The sequence below is a fragment of the Protopterus annectens genome, chromosome 8.part0 (assembly GCF_019279795.1).
Source record: "Protopterus annectens isolate FY-2018-M chromosome 8.part0, PAN1.0, whole genome shotgun sequence".
NCBI lineage: Eukaryota > Metazoa > Chordata > Ceratodontiformes > Protopteridae > Protopterus > Protopterus annectens.
In genome coordinates this window covers 245698349-245710381 of record NC_056741.1, presented here as the reverse complement: position 1 = coordinate 245710381, position 12033 = coordinate 245698349, and the positions used below count along the sequence as shown (strand labels likewise).

Here is a 12033-nt window from a genome sequence, read left to right as displayed (position 1 = left end):
GCTGCATGCAATACATCCTGCATTTCTTTGTTTTCTGCACATTCAGAATTTGCCACCCTTTTCTGTTTAAGCAGTGTCATGATATATTGCTGATATTTGAGCATATGAAACTGGAAATTTAAGGCCCTTATAGCCAAAGTAGTAGATGTGTAAACCTTTTTTCCCCATCTATCCAAAGCCCTAGAATCCCTGTCAGAGGGGGTAGGATTTTTTGCAGTAGAAGCCTTGACCCCCTTTGGACCCTGAGAAATAATTTCTGGGTCTGCTGAAGGGTTTTTGAAAAGGAATTTATGAGAGTCAGGGACCCTGTATCATCTGTCCGGCTTAACAGGAGCTGGAGGTAAAGAGTCAGGGGTCAGACTAGACTCCGAGAACACATCTACAATGTCCAACACAGGTGGAATAGCTAGAGGCCTATGTTGAGGTAGTAAAAGGAAGTCTCTGAGCCTTTTCTTAGATTCTGAAAAATCTTGGCTCTCCCAGTGGAAGTGCTCCCTTCATGGTATGCAAGGTTTCCCCAAAAGAGTAGTCCTCAGGAGGAGAGGCTGAAAGAATTGATTCTTCAGCATCAGAATCCTCATGGGGGGAAGAGAACATTCCTGATCAGAAGAAATGGAAACCTGATCTGAAGATTCATAATCTGTCTCTTGCCTAGGCCTCTTATCAGGAGGGGGATGGGAACCCCTGATCAAGGTAATTAAGTCTTCGGCCATTTTGAGCATCTGTTTTTTGGGCATGGAGGCCTGTCCTTGTGACTGGTGAACTTGTTTCTTTGCCTTTAAAGGTGTCTTAGTCTTTGTCTTTGAAATCGGTTTAATATATAATTGTTTAGGTCTGAATACACTCTCAGAAGCCGATGCCTGTTCAGCGGCTGGGACCCATCTGAGGGAATAGTCTCAGGGGCTCCAATACCTTGAGTTTCCGGCAGCCTGGCCGACTCCACGTGGGAGTCGGTAGCGGCTTGCGACTCTAAAGTAGCGGGCACCAGGTGCTGCTAAAGTGCCTCACTGAGAACCGGCAACTTGCCTAGGAGAAGATTCGTTGTCGGTTTTGGACCTCGGTTGCCTGTCCTTTTCTTTTTCTTTGCGTTTTTTGTGAACTCCGGTAGTCGGATGGCTATCCAACGACATTATATAATTAAATCTTCGTCCAAATAGCTTAATGCAAAATCGTACCAACGCTTAATAGTGCGTTGGTTAAATCTAGCACAAAACCGACAACTAGCAAAGTTGTGGTCAGGACCTAGGCAAGGAATACAGTAAGAATGAAAGTCCTTATGAGGTATTTGCTTGCCACAAGATATACTATTATTAACTTTTTCTGACATCGGTCTGGAGCAAGAAAAAAGTTTCCCCAACGGGGTACTTAGCTTTTAATGAAGACTTCGGATCTTAAACTCGAACACGAAAATCTCAGGAGTCGGCCGACCGGCACTTGAGAACTGCTACTGCTTCGGGCACTGCGCAGGCAAGAAAGACAAAATAAAATGGCATCGGGTGCATCTTTTATACCCCTGACGACCCGACGTCAGGGAAGAGGCGACAGCAACCGACGCAGGACCCAAGACTTTGGAATTCAGGCCAACTGAGGGCAACCTGCCAGCAGGATAACCCAAATGTAATGACTGCAACAGTGAAACACGAAGAACATCCTAACAGAAAAGAGTGAACTGAGATGGATATTAAAACTTAGAGCAGATAAGGAAATTGGACTAAATGGTAAAGTGTCCATTAAAAGTGCTCTGGAAGCACATGGACTACCTAGGAAATAGTTTAGTCATCCATCTTGATGGATATAACAACATGCATAAAAAAAGGACAGTTCATTTACTGGAATAATTTTATAAAGCTATATGCATGAGATATTGGATTACAAGCTCTAAATCTACTTTGACATCTCTATTCACAAGGAGTTATTGTATAGACTGCCATGTTCCTTATATATAGAATATGGTACATAAATCATGTCACTGCTCAGTACCTATATATTGTTATAACATTAGTAAGCAGTTTTCTATCTGCAGAGTGTTATTTATTTATATGGCACTATTTATAAATAAGCACTGTAAAAATGTTATTATATAACAATATGTTTGTGTTAGATTTATCCTTCTTTGGATATTCTGCATTTTATACGAGTATGACATAGGAATTTTTTTAAAACTTATTGCAAATAGAAAAAGTCTTTACATAAAGACTTTTTACACTGGATCTCCCTTGCAACATAATTTGAAGGAATACGCCTGAGCTATGTTTTTGGTATATGTAATACTATACAGGTTTATAGGTAGGTACTAGGCTATTGGCCCTGGGGCCTATACAAGCCCAGCCAAAAAGGTACCCTGGCTTTTGCCACCCAAGAAAATTATTTTCCTGTGCCACTGTCGAGTATAGCCACAGAGGAAATCCCCAGGGCGAATTTCATATTTCCCATCCAATCATCAAGATTTTTCTTGAAGAGTGCTAATGAGGAACTTTGTTTGATATAGATACGTAGTTTATTTCAGAGTATGGGAAATCTCTGGGACAGGAATCTATCCCTCCGGCATTCTCTGTTTATTGTGGTGACAAGGTTTAGGTCCCTAGAGCGTGTAGCTCGGAGGGATTGGGATTTCTTTAAGTGGAGCACTGAAATAAACAGTACATGCTGGAGGGACAGATTCATCACCCAGAGGCTCCCTTCACTCTGGAATAAAATCCCAGTCCAGGTTAGGCAGAGTCCCTCATTGACTCTCTTCAAGAGGAATCTTGATGAGTGGATGGGAGATCGTAGGTTTACCCCAGGTATCACGTCTGTGTCACTGTTAGACAGAGGCACAGTATACTAACCTCGAAAAAGGGCATAGCAAAATTAATTTAAAATGGGTGGCGAAAGCCAAACACACTCTGGCTAGGCTTATAAATGCCCTAGGGCAGATAGCCTAGTATGAACCTATGAACCTATGGAGCATGTCCAACAGCTCTGGGTTTGACATAGCTTTGTATGTTAGGCCTTTGGATAGTATCTGTATAGAATTTAGATTTATATTCTTTCTGGGTTTCTTTATAGTCTGTTAAGACTGGGTTATTGTGCCAAGGACTTTGCAATAGTGAGTACGATTAGGAAAATAAATGAGCAAATGGAGCACCTAATCAGACCACATATGCAGATTGGTGGGGACTTGTATGTGAAAAGAAAGGTCATACATTTAGCTGGTTTTGGAACTTATGTATTTGTAGCCCTATAGTTTTTATACTAATATGAGCTTAAGAACAAGCCTTGAAGTATATGTTTAGTGCAATGATGCCTTTTAGCATGCGCATAAGCGTCACAAAAGGAGGCAGAACATCTGCGTAGAAGTAAAAACAAAAATAAACATATGGACATCAGGAGAAAGTTAAGGAAAATAAAATGCATGTATATTACAATACTTACCATATGGTTGGTTGGACCATGGAGATTAAATAAGTCTTGATCTGATATTAATGAATGTAATCCTGCAAAAAAAGGTATTAAGTGCATACTTTTAACCGGGAAGTTGCAATCCTAACTGATGAATGTCTTGCTATATACAAGAAATAACTGATGAAATGGTAGCAAAACCTACTAAGGTGTGTTATATAAAAGTTTTAAAAAGTTATGAAATTGGTGAAATGACCATAAAGTTTGTTAACAGAACTGATTTTGCTAAGATAGCGAGCATATATTGGCAATGTTAGATGAAAAACGTACATTGCAATGCAAATGAATGAAATATATTTATTTTAAATGTTATATGAATTATGCAGAAAGCTATTTATTTAGGATATGTTCTATTTTCATATTTATCAGTGTTTAGTGAAATGTAGGATTGTTTTTAGAACTTAGGAATGTAATACATTAAGGTAGTGACGTGAGGAGCCTGTGTGCGTATTTGCTACAGCTTGATTGGTTTTGAAGTTGATTTGAAGTTAATGAGGTGTACAGAGAGTTTTAAAAATGGTTTTATACGTATTTATGTTTGTATATGGTCCGATGAAGCCACGGACAGTGGTGAAAGCACTTACTGAATATTAAAGATCTTTGGTTATATATTTTATGTGGTTTGGAGCCATACTTCGTGTAACTGTTGTCATCTTCTTTGATGAAGGAAGCCTACTTCTCCCTTTTTTAACAGGCACCTTTTGAATTCCTGAAGCCCCCAGCTTATCCACTCCCCCAAACAGTGGAGGCTATCCTCTGCATTACTGTTTTTTTTTTTTTAACTCACGAAAGGCCTTTGAATGTTGCGACCGCTTCTAAAACTTCTTTATTAAAATGTAACACACGGTTCACTGGAAAAGATCTCGTGACTCTTCACCAAAATAAGAGGTACTGTAAAGGGTATTTGGGAAGAATCTGGTTTTTTTGCAGACAAACAAATTAATGTACGCTTCAGGGATTTCAGAAAATAGCACTGCACACTATCAAAGCCCAAAGAAATCTCACAAATGCATGAATAAATAAATACAAAGGGATAAAACATGAAAGAACAAAATTCCTCAAGAGAACAAACACACTGAAATTGATCATGTTTTTTACACCAAAAAAAGAACTGAAAATGATGTAGGCTGCTATCTATTTTGGCTGTACATCTGACATTATAGACGAGGGCAAGAGTCCAGCCCTGCTTTAAGATATCTATAAAGCTCTGTAAGTAAGACAAAGTACAGTTTTGTACCTACCATAAATGTAGATGTCCGAACAGGATAGCATCTGCAGTCCTTACAAATGGGTTGTCCTGTCGTCAGGCAGCCCTTCGGTCGGCCGGATTCCAAAGTCTGGGTCTGGCCTCGGCTGGTGTCGCACTTCACCCGACGTCATCACTGCTGGTCTTCGGGTATAAAGGCATCAGCCGACGCCATTTTCCTCAGTGTTTCTTGCCCCAGATGCCAGTTGCCTTCTTGGATAGCTAAATTTTTGGATAAATGCCAATGTTTCCAAAAAGGTAGAAGGCAAACATAAAAAATAAGCATGTATGTACATATATACAAACAAATACACCATAAGAAATCCCCCCCAGCTAGCTATTAGGTGGGCAAATACCCTAGGAATACCACAGAGGGGAAGGAGGGTGGGTAATCCTGACTGCAGATGCTATCCTGTTCGGACATCTACATTTATGGTAGGTACAAAACTGTACTATGTCCTTCAAGGATGCATCTGCAGTCCTTACAAATGGGTAGAATACCATAGCCAAACTAGGGGAGGAGGAAAAAGAAGTTATGGTGTAGTTAGGATCCCTTGCAAAACAGCAGTGGCAAACCCTGCTCGGGATCTAGAGTATAGAGGTAAGTTATAATGCTTGGCAAATGTATGCACGGAGGTCCAAGTAGCAGCCTCTATAATGTCCTTGGTAGCCACTCCTCGTAGGAAAGCTGTGGTAGTGGCTGTAGCCCTTGTAGAATGAGGCCTTATGTTCTGTGGAATTTGCTTTCCATGGTAGGAGTAACAGAATCTTATGCAATTTCCTATCCACTTGGAGATTGTCTGCTTGGAAATTGCTTTTCCTTCCCGTCCTGTTGCATATGCTACCAGAAGCTGGTCAGTTTTTCTATTGCCCTTGGTTCTGTCCAGGTAGTAGCGCAACTGTCTATGTACATCCAAGGTATGCAGTAGTCTTTCCCCCCTGTTCTGTGGATTGGGAAAGAAGGTAGGTAGGTGGATTGCCTGGTTTAGAGACACTCTGGATACCACCTTAGGCATAAATGTAGGATTAGTTCTCATGGACACTCTATCTTGATGGAAGATTAGGAAGGGTTGTACTGCCATTAAAGCCTGTAGTTCCGAAACCCTTCTTGCTGAAGTAATTGCCAGCAGGAAAGCAGTTTTCCAGGATAGGTGTTGAAGATCTGCTGTTGCTGCTGGTTCGAAAGGGGGGAGTGTCAGTTTTTCTAGCACAAAGTTCAAGTCCCATGCTGGTAATGGTGGTTTCCTAGGAGGTTTTACATTCTTAATTCCTCTCAGAAACTGCCTGAGTAGAGGATGTGAGAAGACAGGAGGATCGAAGCTGTATTCTGCAGAGATAGCTGATGCATGTATCTTGATGGAGGAGTAGGACAGGCCTGAATGGAGAAGCTCTGCCAAGTACTCCAGGATGTTGGCAATATCTACCTTTGACACATCTTTCCCTCTTTCAGTACTCCAAATGAGAAATCTTTTCCATTTTCCTGCATAGTTCCTTCTTGTTGAATGTCTGCGGGCTTCAAGGATAATGTCTTTAACCCTTTGGGATAAATCTGGGTTAGATGCTCTTAAGTAATGTTCCAGGCAGTCAGTTGCAGAGTTTTCAGGTTTGGATGCAGGATGTTGTAGTCGCTCTGAGTTAACATCAAAGGAATCAGGGGTAGTGTCCACGTTCCCCCCCGAGACATGCTCCTCAGTAGTGGATACCAATGTTGTCTTGGCCAGTTTGGAGCTATCAGAATTATCCTTGGACGTTCCTCTTTGATTTTCAGTAGTACCTTGTGCATCAAAGGAAGAGGTGGAAATGCATATGCTGTCAGGCCTTTCGAACTGAAGGATAGAGAGTCCACCTTCCAAGCAAGCGGGTGGTATGTCCTTGTGCAGAATTTCTTGAGCTGGTGATTGAGTGGGGATGCGAATAGGTCTATTTGTGGCATTCCCCATTTCTTTGTGATGGCCTTGAAGATGTCCGGGTGTAGCATCCATTCGTGAGCATTCGAAGTAGTTCTGCTTAACATGTCTGCTAGAATGTTTTCTTTTCCCGGTACAAATACTGCCTGTAACTGAATGTTGTAACTCAGAGCCATATTCCATAGATCCAGTGCCATTCGGCATAGGGGGCATGAATGAGTGCCTCCCTGTTTGTTGATGTACCACATGACTGTGGTGTTGTCTGTCCTTATCATCAATTGGCCTTCTTTGAGGAATGGTCTGAAATTCTGGATTGCCAGTTTTACTGCCAGCATTTCTTTTTGATTTATGTGCAGGGGCAGCTGTTCTGGAGTCCATAAGCCTTGAATGCACTTGTCCAGCATGTGGGCCCCCCAACCGAGGTCTGAGGCGTCCGTTGTGATGGTTTGGCTTGGTTGAATGCTGTGGAAGGACAAACCTGGGTTTGAGTGGCATGCCTGAGCCCACCATAGGAATTCTTGTTTCAGGCATGGGATTAGTGGTATTTCGGTTTCTAAGCTGTGCCTGTGTTGAGACCATAAATTCTTTAGGTACCACTGTAGCTTTCTCATATGCAGTCTGGCATGGGGGACTAGGATGCAGGATGCCATGAAGCCCAAGGCCTGCAGTACTTTTCTTGCTGTTAGTTTGTTCTGCTTTGTTAATGCCAAGAAATAAAGAGGAAGTTGTTCTTGTTTTTCTGCAGTTAGGAATGCCATCTGTTTTACTGTGTCCAATTCTGCACCCAAGAATGTCATTGTTTGGGATGGTATCAGTCTTGACTTTTTTAAATTGACTGTGTATCCCAGGGTTTGTAGTAAGCAAATGACTCTTTGTAAATCTTGTGTCAGCTTGTTTTTGTTGTCCGCTTGTATCAGGCAGTCGTCCAGGTATGGATAAATTTGGATTCCCTGAATCCTGCAGTGAGCGATTACTGATGCCAGGCATTTCGTGAACACTCTGGGCGCAGTAGATAAGCCAAAGGGCAATGCTGAGAATTGATAATGCTCTGATCCTGCAAGAAATCTGAGGTATCTTCTGCAAATTGGTCGTATGGGGACGTGCAGGTATGCCTCCTTGAGATCTAGGAGTTACCAGCCAATACTCCTTGCCCAGCATGGGAAGAAGTTGCTGTAGGGTCAGCATTTTGAATTTTGGAACAATGATGAATGTGTTTAAAGCGGACAGGTTGAGAATAGGCCTCCAACTTTTTTCTTTTCTTGGTACCAGGAAGAGTCTGGAGTAAAATCCCTTGCCTTGTTCTGTAGGTGGTACCCTTTCCACAGCTCTCATCTTTGCTAATTGAGCGATTTGTTTTAGAGCTTCTGTCTTTTGATTTGGTGGTAGGTTTGGCATTCCTCTTTTTAATGGTAAAGTGTGGAAATGAAACCTGTAGCCTTGGTCTATGGTTTGCAAAATCCACTTGTCTCTTGTGATATAGTGCCAGTTTTTTGAAAATAAGGCTAACTTTCCGCCTAAGGGTGCTGCTATTTGTTCCCTGGTAGGCGGTGTCAGAGCCAAGTCACTGTGATTGTCCTGTTGCAGTGGTGGTGGCTGTATCTGTGCCTCTTTGGTTATTGCCTGGCCACTGGCATCCCCCTGTAGGCACCTCCTCTGGATTGATTTCTGCCTCTTGAACGTCTATTCCTGCCTCTCTGAGCTTTAGAGGAGTCTGGAAAGGACCAATTTTTGGAAGGCCAGTTCCTGCTAAACCTTGGTGGCTGAACCTGTAAGAAATCTTTCACTGTTTGTACAGATTTTGCCTTCTCTTCCATTTTCTTCATTACCTGTTGGGCAGGAGAACCAAACAGACTAACCTTATCCATAGGAGCATCTAATAGCTTTGCTTTTACATGATCCGGCAAGACCTGTTCTTTCAACCATGCATGCCTTCTTATAACTGTGCCAGTCATGGCTGATCTAAATGAAGCCTCCAGTGCATCATAGCCGCATTTTAAGGAATGGTTACTAACCTGCTGAATGTTATTCACCATTTCTAGAACATATTTCTTATCTAAGGAATCATCAGAGGACAGTTTCTTAGTTAACTGATCAAGCATAAACTCTTGGTATTGGATCATATGAAACTGACAGTTCAAAGCTCTAGCAGAGAGTGTAGCAGAGGTGTATACTTTTTTACCCCATCTCTCTAAGGACCTGGATTCCCTTTCAGAAGGGAGAGGGTTTTTCGCTGAGGTCGAAGCTACTGCCTTAGGCCCCTGGGAGATAGTCTCAGGATCTGCAAAAGGAGCCTTGTATAAGTGGTGATGAGTGTCCGGGACCCTGTAAAACCAGTCGGGCTTAGCAGGGGCTGGAGGTAAAGTATCAGGAGCAGTGCAAGCATCATTAAATGCATCATCCACAACAGGAAGAACTGGAGGTATAGCTAAAGGCCTATGTTGCGGTAAGTGTAAAAAGGTCCTAAGCCTTTTTCTTGAATCTGAGAAATCTTGTCCCTGCCATTGGAATTGCTCTCTCATGGCATGTAAGGTTTCCCCAAAGGAAAATTCCTCTGGTGGAGAGGCAGAAGGAATCGATTCTTCAGCATCGGAATCTTCATAAGTAGAAAAAGGAGCCTCTGGATGATCTGTATTGTCTGTATCATCAGAAGAGTCATCTGAGGACACTGGCTCAGGGGGCTCTGCTCTAGGTCTCTTTTCTGGAGGTTGAGAGGCCCTGTCTGGGTGAGATTGGGATCCCCTTATTAAAGAGATGAGATCCTCTGCCAGAGTAAGCATTTGGGAACTGGAACTGGGCCTGTGAGAGGGGGGCTCAACAGGCACAGACTTGGAAGTTTTGGCTGCTTTAGCCCTGGCAAAGGCCTTTATAGACATGGCTGCAGGAGGCCTAGCAGCACCACGTGCTGGAGTAGAGACATCCAAAGGGATGGTGTCCGATAATTCCTGTGAAACCACGGTAGTAGGCAAAACTTCAAAGGCCGACTCAACTAGGGTAGAAGGGGCCTCGGTAGTAGTCATGGATTCGGCTGAAGATTGAACCGTTTGCTCGGTTTCGGCCGAAACCGAGACACTCGCGGTTTGCTTAACCGTGGTTTCGGCCGAAACCGCGGACCGCGAGTGTCGGTCCTTTCTTTGTTTCTTAATCATTTGAGTAGTCGGAGGATCCGGCGGCATTATGTGCAAAATCTGAGCGAAAAACTGTTCAGCAAACTCCGACCGGCCTAAGCGTTCGTCAGTTGAAAAAGCACAGGCTAAACAAGCTGCTACGTCGTGGTCTGGGCCTAAACAAGGTAAGCAGTAAGAGTGGAAATCTTTATGAGGTATTTGTTTCCCACAAGTTAAACAGTTATTCACTTTTTCTGACATCGGCTGAGGCAAGAAAGAGTCCCCAGCGGGTACTTAGCTTTAGAAGTCTTGAAGTAGTATTCGGTAGTAGAAATCTCTGGATCTGACCGACCGGCACTTGCGAACAGCTTCTGCTTGGCCACGCGGCAAGAAAGACTGAGGAAAATGGCGTCGGCTGATGCCTTTATACCCGAAGACCAGCAGTGATGACGTCGGGTGAAGTGCGACACCAGCCGAGGCCAGACCCAGACTTTGGAATCTGGCCGACCGAAGGGCTGCCTGACGACAGGACAACCCATTTGTAAGGACTGCAGATGCATCCTTGAAGGACATCTGCCCTTGGCTAATATGCAGGAATAATGAACCCAGTGTATCAGTGACTACTGTGCTTAGCACTTACAAGTGAATATATCTACAATGTGTTCCCATGTAATCATGAAATAAACAACATCTGTGAAAGGTTACAGCCTAAAACAGTAGCACATGTACATACTTTGAGCAATAGTGAACAGTCAGCATGCTGGTGTAAATGCCGAAAGCCATCAGCCTAAACTTAACTAATTCTGACATCTGCTAATGGAATAAAAAATGCTGTGCCACAATGATGCTGAAATTACTTACAGGTAGTTGACACAACTTCCCATTGACCTTCACGAACAAGTTAGGAGGGAAATAATCTTCCTGGGGGCAACTGGTCTCACATAAACAGAACCTGTTTTAAGAAGCAAAAAAATATAAATAATGTTTAAAATGAGATCACTTTCAAGTACATTACTAAACAAATGCTGAAATTTCTAATGAAAACACATTCTCAGAAGTGAATCAATCCTCGAAATCTGAACAAATTCTACTAAGTAATTAAAACATCCAAGGCTATGTAGCAAATTAAAGTGCAAACTTGGAACAATTTCTATGGAAAAAAATCTGCATATATCCAAACATACAATTTAAAGTTACACTAACGAATGTTCCCAAAAGTTGTGTGATCTTTCACAAACTCTAAGAAAAATGATTTTACATTAAATGCAGAATTACTACTCAAAACTGGGAAAAGAAAGTACAGTTGTGTACACTTACCATAAATGTAGATGTTCGAGTGTATTCACTGTTGCAGTCATCACATTTGGGTTATCTGCTTGCAGTAGCCCTCAGTCGGCCTTAGGTCCTGCGTCGGTTGCTATCCCTTCTTCCATGACGTCAGGGGTATAAAACATGCAGCCGATGCCATTACATCAGTTTTTCTTGCCCCAGATGTCAGGTGCCCCCCTAATGGGAAGCCATTAAATCTATAAATATACAAGGTTATACCTCCAACAAAAAAGCAAATACACCAAAAAGATTTTGAGCATAGTAAAGGAGAGTAGAGGTATAGCCAAAAAAGGTAAGGGGGCTGGAGGGAGGGTAACCAGGACTGCAACAATGAACACACTCGAACATCTACATTTATGGTAAGTGTACACAACTGTACTATGTTCTTCGTGTTTCACTGTTGCAGTCATCACATTTGGGTAGATTCCCAAAGCTAAGGATGGGAGGAGGAATTTAGATAGCATTAGGACCAGCTATAATGCCCTGCAAGACTGCAGTGACAAAGCCAGCTCTGGATTTAGAGAAAATTGGCAGATGGTAATGCTTGTTGAAAGTATGTACAGAACTCCAGGTAGCTTCTAGGATGTCCCTGGTAGGGACGCCTCTGAGAAAGGCTGTAGAGGTAGATGTAACCCTGGTTGAGTGGGGTCTGGATCCCCGTGGGATAGGCTTTCCATGGTGCTTGTAGCAGAAATGAATGCAATGGCCTATCCATTTTGGAAATGGTTTGCCTTTTAACTGAAGACTTCGGTTCTGAAACTGGAAAATGAAAATTTCAGGAGTCGGCCGATCGGCACTTGCGAACTGCTTCTGCTTCAGGCACCGCACGGTAAGAATGACTGATGTAATAGTGTTGGCTATATGTTTTATACCCCTGACGACCTGACATCATGGAAGAAGGGACAGCAACCGACGCAGGACCCAAGACTTTGTTAATCAGACCGACTGAGGGCTACTGCAAGAAGATAACCCAAATGTGATGACTGCAACAGTGAACCACGAAGAA

At 42.7% G+C, this 12033-nt stretch overlaps 1 protein-coding gene across 2 annotated transcripts in view; it reads right to left on the bottom strand.

The window, feature by feature from the left end:
- Positions 1–12033, bottom strand: part of PIAS3 (protein inhibitor of activated STAT 3) — a 1163468-nt gene that overhangs the window by 681213 nt on the left and 470222 nt on the right. For both annotated transcript variants that reach the window (XM_044079722.1, XM_044079721.1), the window contains exon 5: positions 10560–10650. In XM_044079722.1, coding sequence (XP_043935657.1) covers positions 10560–10650 — 91 coding nt within the window. The remainder of the gene's footprint in view (positions 1–10559; positions 10651–12033) is intronic.